General features: G+C 38.3%; 3 protein-coding genes and 1 pseudogene across 4 annotated transcripts; 2 read left to right on the top strand and 2 right to left on the bottom strand.

The window, feature by feature from the left end:
- Positions 1-795: 795 nt before the first annotated feature.
- On the top strand, positions 796-3872 carry LOC133703892 (coproporphyrinogen-III oxidase 1, chloroplastic). Of its 2 annotated transcripts, XM_062128625.1 has the most exons (8): positions 803-1520; positions 1603-1678; positions 1902-1996; positions 2168-2251; positions 2994-3081; positions 3187-3311; positions 3413-3511; positions 3600-3872. In XM_062128625.1, the coding sequence occupies exons 1-8, from the start codon at positions 987-989 to the stop codon at positions 3666-3668; spliced, it is 1170 nt and encodes a 389-aa protein (XP_061984609.1). In that variant the 5' UTR covers positions 803-986; the 3' UTR covers positions 3669-3872. The 2 variants fall into 2 exon arrangements, with proteins under 2 accessions (XP_061984610.1, XP_061984609.1); XM_062128626.1 differs by lacking the exons at positions 2994-3081; positions 3187-3311; positions 3413-3511; positions 3600-3872 and adding an exon at positions 2359-2693 and having other exon boundaries at positions 796-1520.
- Positions 3873-4221: 349 nt separating this feature from the next.
- LOC133703854 (uncharacterized) lies at positions 4222-6589 on the bottom strand. Its single transcript, XM_062128560.1, has one exon. It carries the CDS (start codon positions 6348-6350, stop codon positions 4683-4685), a length of 1668 nt encoding a protein of 555 aa, XP_061984544.1. The 5' UTR covers positions 6351-6589; the 3' UTR covers positions 4222-4682.
- On the top strand, positions 6399-12233 carry LOC133703614 (RCC1 domain-containing protein RUG3, mitochondrial-like; annotated as a pseudogene).
- LOC133703855 (myb family transcription factor IPN2-like) lies at positions 12089-13970 on the bottom strand. The gene is made up of 6 exons (XM_062128561.1): positions 13608-13970; positions 13340-13416; positions 13199-13256; positions 12972-13038; positions 12785-12854; positions 12089-12663 (listed from the first exon to the last, which is right to left on the bottom strand). Exons 1-6 carry the CDS (start codon positions 13768-13770, stop codon positions 12313-12315), a joined length of 786 nt encoding a protein of 261 aa, XP_061984545.1. The 5' UTR covers positions 13771-13970; the 3' UTR covers positions 12089-12312.
- Between the last annotated feature and the right edge of the window lie 907 nt (positions 13971-14877).

Raw genomic sequence — 14877 nt, 5'->3', positions numbered from 1 at the left:
CCCTTCCCATGGTTTTGATTTCTTAAAAAATGTTAATTTACTCCACAAATCACATTTATCAAAGAAAATCTGAAAACTGTGGGCAAGAACAACCCGCCCCCACCCGACATATGTTTGTTTCATGGCATAGTTGGCTAGAAAACTCAAAGAAATTGGTCCGATTGTCAATAAAACGTGCTTCCTTCTTCGATGAAGTCAGTGGTTATTGGTTTGAATATCACATTGTCATGGAATTACATCTTTAAAATAATTCAAAACTTATATTTTATTTTAATTTATTAACATTCAAACTGTCCCGTGCCAACCTGCAGCTCAACCAAAGTCAACGAACAGGTAAATAATTTTTTTAAAATATTAAAACAATATAGTTTAAAATTTATTTTTTAAAAAATTGATCTGGATTTCACTGGTTTTTTTAAACAAGTTAACTTGAATGTGAATTCAAATGCTAGGTTAACTAAATATAATAAAATTAATTTCTAATATAATTCAATATCAAATCTAATTTAGATTAAATCGGATTAATCTACTATACTTAGTATTGAGTTTTTTGTAATAATAAATAGAATTTAATGATTGTTGTGTTTAAAATTTCGTTTTATCATCTGAAAAAAATTATTAAATTACGATGTAGGTTGGATTGATATAAAATGTGTACATTTAAAATTATTTAAAAAACAAAATGTAATCTCATTTAATAAATTAATTAATCTGATGATACCTTTAATTAAAAAGAAAAGAAAATAATAGTAAGTCAATAAAACCGTTTTTGGTCTTGGGTAAAAAACCACAGGAAGGGACAGACCAATGGGCAAAAAACAAGCCTTATCTCATTTCCAGATTTCCTTTCTCCTTTCTCCGGTTCTTCTTCCCAGCTATCGCCCTTTATATCTGCCACCGGTCAGCACAGCAGCAGCAGCATCAGCATCAGAAGAAGAAGAAGAAGAAGAAGAGTTGTAGCAAGTAGCAGTTTGAAGAAATCACAAATGCCTCCTACAGCTACTCTCTCCGCTTCTTCTTCTCTCAATCATCTCTTTCCAATCCCTCCCTCCTCCTCCTCTTCTTTCACTTCAACTCCTTCGCCCTCTAGCTTTTATTTCCATCCCTGTACCAAGAAATTCTCATCATTACGCTCCAAACCCAACATGACTCGATCTGCAGTCTCCATCGAGAAAGAAACCCCGGAGACAGAGCGGCCCATTACATTTCTTCGTGAATCAGAAGGGGCTGACGTGAGGGCCCGTTTCGAGAAGATGATCAGGGACGCCCAGGACAGCGTTTGTGCTGCCATCGAGGCTGTTGATAAAGGAGGCAAGTTCAAGGAGGATGTCTGGTCGAGACCGGGAGGTGGAGGAGGTATCAGCAGGGTCTTGCAGGACGGTGCCGTTTGGGAGAAAGCCGGGGTTAATGTCTCTGTTGTTTATGGAGTCATGCCTCCTGAAGCTTATCGGGCTGCTAAGGCTGCTCCTGCTGATCAAAAGCCTGGCCCTGTTCCTTTTTTCGCTGCTGGCATCAGCTCTGTAATTTCTTTCTCCATTCCAATTTCAATTTTTTTCATCGGTTTTACTGTTTTATTAACATCAATTATTAGTTTTTTCTCAGGTTTTGCACCCCAAGAACCCATTTGCGCCTACTTTGCATTTCAATTATCGATACTTCGAGACGGATGCTCCTCAAGGTATTACTTATGCCCAATGCTCTGACATTTCATCTCCATGCTCCGTTGTTCTTGTATTGGATTGCATAAGTTACCCTTTTGTTCTTGAATTGGATTGCAAATGTTACCCTTTTTGGCCCTTTCTTTTTTGTTCTATTGTTGGTGTTCTTAGAAGAATGAATTGGAAAAAAATTACTAGTTTGGACTAATGTCAAACTGGCTTTCTTGTTGGCTTTATGTGAAGATGTTCCTGGGGCACCTAGGCAGTGGTGGTTTGGTGGCGGGACTGATTTGACTCCTGCTTATATCTTTGATGAGGATGTTAAGCATTTCCATTCGGTAAATAAATGTTCAATTTTGCATTGCTGGTTCTATTTGTGATATCATATCTTGCTTCCAATGGTCTGCATTGTGATATGGATAAGTGAAATACCTAGTTTCATTTCTGTCTTACTTATTTGGTGATTTAATTTGTCTGTTACGTTTCTAAATTTTACCACACGTTTGTAGACTCAAAAAAAGGCCTGTGACAAATTTGATCCTACCTTTTATCCACGGTTCAAAAAATGGTGTGATGACTATTTCTATATCAAGGTACGTGTCTGTTTTAGGTGCTTAAATTATAGTACTATGGTGTATTTCTCTTGATGCATGGTTTCTGGTTCTTGAAGTTTATGTTTGCAATATTTTCCTTATTTCAGTTTTGCTGGCTAGTTGCAATTGTCCCCCATTCCCCCAACACCCTACACAAAAGGGGCAAAAATTTAACTGTTTGCATGCACAAAAGGGAGAGGGGGGACTTAACTGTTTGTGTGCCACTGGATCTGCTGAGGCTACTGTTTTCTCACACATTTAACTTGTGCATTTTAAACTTGTAAACTATGAGGTGGAATGAAATGGACAGGTCTGGTTGGATAAGAGAATAAAGCATAGCTTTGACAGCTATTGTTTCAGACTTGTTCATTTATGGGGCTGTTTCAAATTTAAAAGGAAAATTTCCTGCCATTGATGCTTGAAGTGCCGGGGCAGTTCCTTACCTGAATAGCCAAGCTGCTTAAATGGCTTTTTCTAGACTTCTTTGTAATGGATACCTGATTGATAGATTGATTTTGAGTCTGCTGGTGAAAGTGGTTGGACTAGAGTTTAGCTCCTGCAGGCCATGAATTTGTATCTATAACCTTGCTGTGCATTTTTTTTTCTTTGTTCTGCTAAAAGGCTGCACAACATATAAGGTTGTATTAATCTTCTGCTGAAGTAGACTAAGAAGCTGGAAGAGACTTGTTTTATAATGACCTTATGTATTTGGGCTCATATTGACTATTGATGCTGTGTGCAGCACCGAGGTGAGAGACGAGGGCTTGGAGGAATCTTTTTTGATGATCTAAATGACTATGATCAGGAGATGCTTCTATCCTTCGCCACTGGTATTTTGCAATGCTAACATGTCTTTGTGGTTTTATCAAGAAAAAAGTCCTAGTTCTCGTGAATTCCAATTTTACTAATTTATGCAATGTTTTTATGAACTCCAGAGTGTGCAAATTCTGTGGTACCTGCATACATTCCCATTATAGAGAAAAGGAAGGATACACCATTCACAGATCATCACAAAGCATGGCAACAATTGCGAAGAGGACGCTACGTAGAATTCAACTTGGTACCAAAACTAGTTCTGGAGAATCTAGACAGAAATTTTAACATAAAAAGCTCTTTTATATTGAGCCTTAAATGTTCTCTCACTTGCTTTTTTCCCCATAGGTTTATGATCGGGGTACGACATTTGGATTGAAGACTGGAGGTCGTATTGAAAGTATTCTTGTTTCTCTGCCACTATCTGCACGATGGGAATATGATCATGTAAGTTTCCAAGAACTTTTGTGCGCAACTATTTGATATGCATGAAGATTATGAACTGACGGCAAGAGGCTTCCTTGTTTCTTTGCAGAAACCTGAAGAGGGAAGTGAGGAGTGGAAGTTATTAGATGCTTGCATCAACCCAAAAGAATGGATCTAATTTGTCTTTTCTTTTAAAAAATGTTTCATTTGAGGTTTCCCCTTTTTTTCCCCGTATTTGTTTCCTCCCTTCTCATTTCTTGTAAGCTTGTATTTTGTTTAGCAAAGTGGTTTTGCTGCCGGAATTAGAACTTAGCATTCAGTTGTGTAATCTATCGACGATGGAAGTTAATAAGAGGATCTATAATATGCATTTCAATCCCAATCTTTCTGATTTCGTTTTTCTTTCTCCATATTGGAACTCGTAAAAAAAAAATTAATTGGAGTGGAATTTACTTAGCTATGATAGTTTGGAAGTGAACCCCTAAGATGGGAGATGGCTTCCTGGTTTCTATTTATCATGTCTGTGGATATACCAAAACTTAAAGAGTGTTTTCAACTCTCTGTGAAGAATGAAGATGTTCTGTCCCAAAAGAGAGTACAAATTTTATCAGAAACATTATCAGAATGAAGATGTAATCTCAGCATGCCCTAAAGCTCTTAACATCGATCAACTATTCCTTGAAACATTATCAGGAACTCCTCTGAAAATTTCCCAAAGAAGAAAAAAAAGATTCAGGGAGATTAATGATAATCGATAGAAAAGGAGCTTGCAGTACTGCAATGGGATGATTCTTTAACCCCTGTGCTAAAGCTTCTATACATTTATAACTCATAAGAGTTGTCTAATGCTATGTGCATAGTTGCTGACTTGCTTCCTTGCCACAACTCTATTTTAGGAAATCTAAAATGGAAACAGAAAACAGAAAACAGCGTAACTCCAGGTATCACTCTAAGCAGAATCTTGATCTTTTCATAGTTTACGATCATCAAATACATTGGATTTTCCCATGCTCTTCTAAGCCATGTCTCTTAACAGTTCCAAAAATATCATGGCTTCGGAATACTAACAAAACAGCAGCAGAGTTTTATAGCAAAAACTACCAAGCGCACACCCACAACCAAAAACAGAACTAGCTCCTAATGGTCATTGGCTGCTGGCTTCCAAAATCTACGGTGGTGATAAAATAATTTCTTATCCATTATTGGCATTACTGGCTGGCCAATCAAGGAACTTGTAGCCCTGGAGTGAAGGTGGTAAAAAGCTCTGGTTTGCGGCGGGGTTATCAGGAGTGTAGATATAGTCCTTCCCATACCCAAGCTCTTTCATCAACTTGGTAGGCGCGTTTCTCAAATGAAGCGGCACTCCCTCGTTTTGTCCAACAGATTCTCTAACAACCTTCTGTGCAGCCCCCATTGCTCGATAGACAGAAATGGATTTTGGAGCCAAAGCCAAGTAAGCTACACACTGAGCAAGAATCACATTGCACTCAGGCATGCCCAAGAAATGGCAAGCTTGGTAGCAAGCAACAGCCTGGTTAAGTGCTAAAGGATCAGCCAAGCCAACATCCTCACTTGCAAACCTTACCAAACGCCTCGCAATATAAAGAGGCTGTTCGCCTCCTTCCAACATCCTCACCAACCAATAAATGGATGCATCTGCATCACTTCCTCTCATAGACTTGTGAAGTGCACTGATGAGATTGTAATGCTCTTCCCCTGCTCTATCATAAGCAAGATGCTTGCTCTGAAGCGCCTCCTTGGCATCATCCAATGCAACACTGGCCAACCTCAAATCACCATCACTTCCCACTCGGGCAGCTGCAGCTACAGCAGAAATTTCCAAGGAATTCAACGCCACACGTGCATCACCATCGCAATTCGTGGATAAAAATTCAACAGCTTCCTCACTCACATCAACTCCCAAACTCCCTAAGCTCTTGGACAATCCCTTGTCAGGATCATTCACCGCGCGCTTCAAAATGGTTTGAACATGGTGAGGCTTTAAAGGGCTAAGCGTGAGAACCCTACAGCGAGAAAGCAATGGCGTAACCAAATGAAAAGAAGGATTCTCAGTAGTGGCCCCAATAAACACAATGGTACCGTCTTCAATAACAGGCAAGAAAGAATCCTGCTGGGACTTGTTAAACCTATGAACCTCATCTAGAAAAAGAACAGTCCTTTTACTATTCTTGAGTTTAAATTTCCTAGCATCCTCAAAAGCATCCCTAACATCCTTAACCCCACAAGTAACAGCAGACAAAGAGACAAAACGGTAGGAGGAAGAGCCCTGAGAGTTAGCAGAAGTGACAATGGCACGAGCAATGGATGTCTTACCAGTTCCAGGTGGGCCCCAGAGGATGATAGAAGGGATGCGGCTGCAACGAATAGCAGAGCGGAGGAGGGATTTTTGGGAAAGAAGGAGGTCCTGGCCGATAACATCATCAATGGTGCGAGGCCGCATGCGTTCGGCCAAGGGCTCATCATTGCTGATAGTATGATTATGTGGATTTGAGCGGGGTGATGGAGCGAATACTTTGGGACGTTTAGAAGGGGGAGGAGTTTGGGCTGATAGTACTTGATGATGAGGTGGTGGTGGTGGTGGTGCGGTGGTTGTTTGGGTGGGGGAATTGGAGGGGGAGGAGGGTTCTTGTTTTGGTTTTGATGACGGGAAATGAAAGAAGCGGTCTAGTTTTGGCTGCTGGAATGATGATCCATTTGGGCTATTATTGGGATGAGGATGAGATGTTTGGGAGAGAATCCACTCGGTGGCTTTCACTGTTGATTTGCCACCGGTGGCGGCCAGAGCTTGAGCCGCCAATTCACTAGGAAAACCCATGCTCAGTAGCTGCTCCATCTCCATTTACCTTCTTCTCTCTTTGCTCTCAACGCTTGCAGATGCTGTATGAGGATGCCTCGCTATGCCTGTGCTGGCTTTGCTGCTGCTGGGGGCAAAACAAAGTGTCCGCCGACTGTCTGATTCGATGCCGGTTCGATCCCTGACCGAACCGGCTCCTTTTTCTCTCGTTCTGTTTCCTTAAAAATAATAAGGATTTTATAAATTTCAATTTAACCCCAAAAATATAACATGAAGGCCATCTCTTATAATATTTTCAATTTTATCCTACTTATAATCATCACCGGACAATATCATTGTCACCCCTTTATCAGTAAAACTCTAGAAAGGTTGCCGCGAACAACCCTTTCAACATGTAAAAAAAGTTTTGTCAAAGTACGTGCATACAATGTTAACACGTTTTCAAACAGTAAGAAATTTTTTAAAAAATAAATCAAAATGCTATTGTTTTTTTTTACTAATATCTTGACAACAGTATAATGAATTTACTCGGATTAATCCCTTTTAAATACACACCCGTTTATAGACTCGATTTAATTCAATCACTTCGAATTTTTTTAAAATTATATTTTATTTAATAATATAACAATAAAGATAGATGTTCATAAAAAAAAATTTCATCCCACAAAAAACCTTAAGAAATTTTAAAAAATGCAGTTGTATCACGATGACAAGTTCATCAGCAATCAAAAACAGCAGAAAACAACCAACGTTATGATAGGGACAGCAACATCAGTAGAAGGAGGAAAATGAAAGTGATGATATGATGATGATGCTGCTGCATAGTTGTCTTGTAAGGCAAATATGTAGGAAAGTGAAAGTGATGATCTTATGATGCTGCTGCTGCATAGTTGTCTTGTACGGCAACGACTTCCTCTCAAAAGCCACTTCTCCTCACTATCCACCGCAAGCAAAGTGCCTGTCAGAGCTCTTTTCCTGGGCAGAGGCGCCTCTGATCAACTTGTTGGTGGCATCGAATAGATAAGGCTCTACCCATCTCCAGCTACTGCCTTACTCTTTCGCTTTTTCTCCAACCACTGGCCAACTTGTTGACAATGGCAACAAATAGGGAGTGATTGTGGTGGGCCGTGGGCATTTCTGTTTCACTCGGCAATTCTTGCTGATGGTCTTTTTTGGATACGGGGCAAAGGGGATGGAGGCCGTCTTGGCTTTGTACATGACAATCCTGCTTTTCTTCCTACTCCAAACCCTTTTTTGGATTCCGTTCACTCTATTGCTTTGGGTGGCATTCGTTCTGTTGCCCTCACTTCCAATGGCCAGATTTTTGCATGGTTATTACTACATCCCTCCATCTATTTCCTTCCGTTGCAATATTTTTTCCTTCTTTAAAATGATTCTGAGATAAAGAAGCACATTAAGGATGTCTTTCTGACATAAAGTTTGCGGGGGTTATGGTGGTGTCGGTGCATTGGGGCATGTATCATGGAGAACTGTTCCCTAGACTGGTGGAAGGTTCTTGGGATGGAAAAACACGCTACATTTCCACTCCGGCATGCATACTTCTGCCATCACGGACTCAGGTATTCATTCTTTTCTTGATTTATGCAAACAAGTAGCAACCTTTTGTACATCTCAATTGCAGTTTATAAATGCTTAGGAGATACATTTTCCACGTATCTTTTACCTGTTTGCAAATTGCAACTGATTGATTGGCTTTTATGCTGCTTTACTTGGGGATTCTGTGTTTAACCCTTCCATGAGCCCATGTCCACTTCTCTATCTAAATCCTAAAGTTTTGGATCACCTTACAATGTTATCAACAACTGATAAGGATTGGGAAGTTCTACTCTATATGATAGTAATGATTCATGAATATATCTTTGCTGACTTTTTGGTGCACGTGTGTGAACATAGTTCTTTCCCTTTAGCAATGCAATCTTTTCATTAATCTATTTGAGATGTCATTCCCTTGTTGTAATTGGGAATTCAATTGTTTTTCTTATGAAGAGAAAATGCATGAGGAGATCAAGGAGTTACAACCAATCCGTAAAGGATTAATTAATCAAACTTCCTCATATCTGGCCAAGTATAGACTTCCTCGTACATTAGTTCATATTTTGTCTTTTGCTTGCTGTCACTCATCTGGTTCCTACTATGGAAACAGGGGAAGTTTATACCTCGGGTTGAGAAGAAGGAGATGGCAGGTTAGGCCTTGGCCCTGGTCAGGGTCCAAATGAATGGGGTGGACTTAGTCTACTCTGCAAACTAAAGGCATTTCCGGTGCCTGTGGCTGCTGTGTCTTGCGATGATTTTTTCAGAATGGTGCTGGCAGAGGAGGGGCAGGTTAGGAATTGGGGAGGTGAGGATGGTGCTTTTGTTTGCAGGATGTTCTCTCTCTTTTCTATATTCCTGCTTAGATGCTAGTATCAGTTTTATTTTTCAAAATGTAGCGAAGGAGCTTTATGGAGCAATATCATGCACTAATTGTTGTTTACTGTTTGGAGGAAAGAAAAAAGAATAATATATATTTTTTAGTCTAGTCGAACAACCTATGAATTATCTACTGAAAATCTTGCATTTGTAAGACTTGAGATAAAGGATGGCACTACAGCTGGTAGTCGTGTGGTCTCATGCTTCTCGGGTTAATTCAGAAGGGCTGCTGCCATCTTAGGCTGTTACATGAACTGTCCTTTGCCATTCAGGTTATCTAGGGATGTGCAAAATTTTATGTTTCTCACTGCTTCTACTTTATTACATTTGTGATTTTGGCCTTCCTTGTGATTCTGTGTTAACTTACACTAATTAAATTCTGTCATTCCATTTTATTGCTGCCTATGTTGCACATGGCTAAAACTGTGCAGGAGAATGCCCCTCGTCTTGTTGTCCATTAGTACCAATTATATGTTCTTAATGATTATTATTTATGCATTTTCCTGTCCTTGGAGTGTGTTAAAATCCTGGCTGCTCATAGACAACATCAATTACTGTACTAGGCACTTTCTGTGCAGGCTTGAGTAGAGTGGATAGTTTCCTCTGTCACAAAAGCACTATTTTTTTATGGGCACTGTTATTAGGTAAAGGTTTGTTCTGTGAATTTGCTATGGTAATGGATGGCTATGCTTTAAAGAAAGACGAGGTGAATGCTTCAATGTAAATGAAAATCGTGTCTCATTGTGTTCAAGATGCTGTGGAATCTTTTTGTTTGCTGAGTTTGGTTTAAATTTGTCAAGACCTTTTTTGGGCAGTTAACCAGTGTGACAGCTGATGCAGTTTGTCACGTTTTTAACATTGACTGAACATCCATTATTACTCGAACAAAAACAACATAAATAGAGTGTCTATGAACTTGGAAGAGGTGACAGGGTCAGTGCTTGGAGACCAAAACCAATTCCTAGCCTCAAAGATGTTTGTATCATTCAGATAGCAGATGGTGGATATCACTGGCTTGCCTTGACTGGTAAAGTGACTCCAGAACGTCATGGTTAGAGCAGCAACTGCAACTCTCGTTCCCTTTTCTTCTTTAATCTTTCCTCCTCTTTTTAGATTGCGTAGCCTTTTCTACCATTTCTGATTCTTGTTTGTGTTATCAGATGAAGGTCAAGTACTTTCGTGGGGGTTTGATGGACATGGTCAGCTGGGCCATTCTTCAATTCAATGTCAGAAAATACCAGTAGTGATTGACGCTTTGGCTGATCAGCATGCCATTCATGTCACCTGTGGAGGTTCATCGTTGGCAGCTATAACTGGTAAGTTGAGGCATGATCTTGAATTGCATCTTTGGTACACATTCTTTTTTTTTTAATGCAACAGAAACTCTCCAATCCTGAAATCTGGTATATTCTACAAGAGTGCCACATGCTCTTATCATGAGTTTCTCCTTTGGTACATTAGAGTGCTGATGATATTATATATATTACTGTCAATTTTTGTACTGCTATGAAGTGATTCTAACTTAAGAGACGTACTTTTATTTTATCTCCTACGTGAATTGGTAATTGGTCTGAATGTGCTCAAAACTCCACGCTAGATGGCTGGACTGTGATCTAGATGGAAAGTCCACCCAAATCTACCTGGTTTGTTATTTGGTCCTGCTGCCAACCTATCTGTCACTGCAATAAACAGTTTATTCTCCACCATTTTATGAATTGGTTTTAACTGTTTATGTCAAGTGTTGCTAATATGTTGACTAACCATTATTTTTTTTCATGTGAAGTTTGGTATGCCCTCATACAGAATCTAGCCTATCCAGCAATTTACTTGAACTTTTGAGCCAGTTGTTGTAGGTGTCTATGCTCTGTTCCTGGTTGCCTTTCATTATCAGTACACCAGATGTCACTGCTGTTTGTTGTTTAAACAAATATTTTTTTAAGGAGAAACTTTCATAGTTGGAGGCAATTGTTTTAAATTATTTAGTTTTTTTCCTGGTCATTAATAATGTAAAGCCAAGCTTGATATTTAATTGAATCCTGTTTGTTTCTAATCAGTAAGTTTATCTTTGGATTGTTGATTAAAAACAAACGGGATTGATGTGATTTCTGAAATGATCCCATGTTCTTAATTTTTCCATGGAGGTTGGAGTTATGTCAAGTTTTTATGATAGTTTAACATGGCTAATCTCTGGTCTTGTTGCTTTTTGCTGATGGATATGGTTTGGTTTGCTGTGTTTTGTAACCAAGCAAGCAAGCGAGTAACCTATGCTTTTGTTTAATTCTTGAAGAGGATTGGTGGATCTGGAATGGATACGAGGAGCAAAGCAAGGGTATATAATTTTATGCTTCGATTTTGTCATTGTTGTTCTTCTTGTCTAAGCTTTCTATTTAATTTAGCAGTGTTTGGCACTGCAATTGGAAAGTACTTTTGAAAAAATGTAATTTTTCTTTATTTTTTTCTTTACTTTAAATTAATATGTTTTTGATGTTTTCAAATCATTTTGATAGGCTGATGTCAAAAGTTATTTTTTTAAAATAAAAAAAATATTATTTTAATGTGTTTTGGAATGAAAAACACTTTAAAAAACAATCGCTGCCACACTCTCAAACACCCTTAGTAAATCTAATGTAAATAATTTTTTTTTTAATTTTTTTTATGTAAAGACTCTTTCTGGTCCGGTGAGTGATCCTTCAAAGCTTCCCAAGTGGAACTATGATGGTTCTCAATTTTATTGCAGTGCTGGCACAAATGCAAGGTAACCTCTTCATCTCATATAATTCTTGCTATGGCTTCATCATACGTGTTGTTCCAGTTGCAAGCACAATGTCTAGTGAATTTTGAGCTGGTTTTTATAATCAAGTAGCGCATCTATATATTGCTGTTATCTTTTCTTCATTTTGTCTTTAGGCATGAGTTATTGCTCCATTTCCTGAGTTAAAGTCTGCATGAGACAAATCCATGAAATTGATTGTTGTTTAGTTGAAAATGGTGGTAATTGACCAGTCTGGCAGTCGGAATCAGTGTTGAAATTTGTGTGATTTATTATAGAAAAAAGACAAAAAGAAAAGAAAATTGGAGAACACCTAAGATATGTTTTGTGTTTGCCATAAAAATTTGATGTAGTTGAAAATGGTAGGATGAGAACACGCTTGAATGCTAACAATCACACAATCCCTCACACACCGAGTAACTCTAAATACCATTATAACATGCCTTTGATATCTAGTCACAGATGATCCTATAATTAACAATCCAGTGTGCTTTCTGATCCATAGTCCATTCATGCATTATTTGCAGGATCAGATCATTGTTATTTTTATCCCCTTTCTGGTAGTGGGATATGATATCTGCTAAAGGAAAAACACTGTGCATGTAAGAAATGCACAAAGGATCTCTTTTATCATATGCAACTACTGGTTCTTTGTGAAAAAACGTTCCTAGAATGTTCTAACTATGATATTACTAGAGTTGGAATGAATGAAGAGCAAATTGGGAGCATGATCTCGCTTTTGCTTTATAATAGTATCTGTGAAGAAACGAATATAATTAATCCCATGAAGCTTTGAGCGTGCAGCCATCAGTTGTAAGACATTTGATGTAGCTCCTCTTCTGATGCTAGACATGGTGCTAATGTTCCTATATGTTGTAGCTGCATATTATCATATGAAATCATGGGGATTGTGCAGCTACTCATGCTATCATCAGTTGGCAGAAATCCATCATGAGAATGATCCCCATAAGTATGCAAGTCCTGTATACGTGCAAAGTTTGAAGCAGAAACTAGTTCTTTCATGTTGCCCATTTCTGATACAACTCGTTGATCATCAAAAAGCCTATTTTCTGCAGAGACTGTTCTGTACGCGTTTTCTAGAATTGTTTGCATATACTTTCTCTGTGCATCAATTCTCTTTTGAAGGTGATGCTTTACCTATTAGGACAATGAGAACAGAATACTCGAAAAGGTAAGGAGCTTTTTCCCCCCTTTTTAAGACAGAACTTGAAATTTTTGTCACTAGCCTTAAGGTTTTCTGTAATTTCTTAGGATTTACCTTTAATTGCTCATCTAAAGTCCTCTGTGCTTGTATTTGCGTTCCAAGCACTTCATTTCGGTGGATGTTCCTGGTAAAATGTTGAAGGAAACCTATGAATTAAATGATGATAGTTTTCATGGTCTAAAATATACTTCAAAACTGTTGTGAGTAGAAAACACTGGCTGAGTTGCCTTTATATACGTACTTGTTCAAGCCATCACCGAAGATTCTGGCTGTCGCAGCATCTTGTAGGTTTTTTAGATGACCAGTTGCTGCCAAAAAGAGAGAGACTGAATTAGATTACATACCAATACAAATGCTACGAGCTTCCAATTGCAGGATTGTAGAAGAGAAGTAGACTAGCAGCAGGAATTGAAGGATATATAGACTAGTAAGCAGAAAAGGAGGCATGATGGAACCCTAGTTCCTTACCATCTCTAATTGCCTGTTCATTAAGATAATTCTGTGGTTGCTTTCCAAGCCTAAATTTCTGTGTACATAGTCAAAAAGTAACAGAAATAAGATGGAAGATATGTGTAGCTGAAAATCTAGAGAAATGAAGGAGAAATTAACCTGAAGGTGGCTCTTCAAGTGATAAAGGGTCAGACCCTTAACTCCCATAATTCTCATAATGGCCTTAGGTGTGGCCTCTAGATTGGGTTCAGACATGGAAAAGAAAGCAGGAGAAACAAGGTGAGGATTCAGGCAGATGGTCAGTTAACAGTCAGTGACACAAGATTATTATATATATATATGTAATACTCCATGCATGCGTGATGAATTCTTGAGCATATATATATATATATATATATAGTGAGAAGAAGAGTTGATGACTAATTACTGTCTGGTCCTCCAAGCAGGGTGACAGCATCGACAAATCGTTCATGAAGCTCGAGAGTCCATCGGAGACGAGGCTTGGGGTCTGTTGTGATCAGAAGATGGTTGCTTTCTCTTTGAAAGCAGGGTGGCTCCCTATCATGTGTTTGCATCAGTGCTGAAGGCATGTTGGAGTGCAAATTGTTTGCAGTGCCATGAGATGAGAACAAATGCTATATATATAGAGAGTGAGGGAGGGAGAAAACAGGAAATAATCTGCGTATTGAATTCATCTAGACATCAATTATTAGATTTTCCATGTATAAATGATCACATTTCCAAAACATATCAATCCGACATGTCAACCCGAAAATAGGCTTGCTTAGAAAAACATAGTTTCAAATATTAAAACAGGTGAGAGTTGATCATATTATCTTGACGGGTTAATTTATAACTCAATCAATTTGATCAAAACTTGATTTGATTTTAAAAAAAAACTATTGTTTTAAATTTTTTTTATAAAAAAATCTTTATATATTACTGTTTTGGATTGTTTTAAACCGATTCAGGTAAATCCATTAAATCCATGAACCAAGAAACTGTGGAAAAAGGTCGAGGAGACCCTACCATCTAATTATATATTCTCATCTTCTGTTTTGTTTAATGGGAGTAAAAATCATGTTGGTATCCTGTAAACTTAGAGGGAGCAAAATTCACGGGCTCTTTATTAACTTTTTACAAGTACTAGTAGTAATTAAAGACCCACGAATCTTATATTGGTTGATCTAATGTCCTATCATTACCTACAAAATTGATGTTTGAAAAGCAAGACTTATTTAGATATAATATATATAATAATTTATGGCATCAATGATCATCCATCTTATTCACTTGTTTACTATTCATGATTGACAAAAATCTGAAAATTAGAGTGGCTAGTGTGAATTATATAGATATGAAACGTAGTAGTCATACTAGCCACAACAAATTAATATATGTGAATTCAATGTGGGGATGATATATGTTCTTAGACCCCCTCAGCTTCGCGGGTTGATCCGAAACATGTTTCTTAGCTGAGTTTAAGAAAATCCAAGTGGAAGTGTACCTACTAAGAGTCTGTTTGTTTACGTGGTGGAGGTTGCGTTTAAAGCAGAACGCTGGAGCCAAATGTTTGGTAAAGAAAAAACCACTAATTACTGTTCATGGGACCCATTATTTTCTACGTTTGCAACGCAGGATTGGAAGAAGCAGCGAAAGGCTGCTTTCACATGCGTCCCGCTTGTTTCCGTAAATAA

The sequence above is a fragment of the Populus nigra genome, chromosome 9 (assembly GCF_951802175.1).
Source record: "Populus nigra chromosome 9, ddPopNigr1.1, whole genome shotgun sequence".
In the NCBI taxonomy this organism is placed as follows: Eukaryota; Viridiplantae; Streptophyta; class Magnoliopsida; order Malpighiales; family Salicaceae; genus Populus; species Populus nigra.
This window is presented reverse-complemented; position numbering and strand designations above follow the sequence as displayed.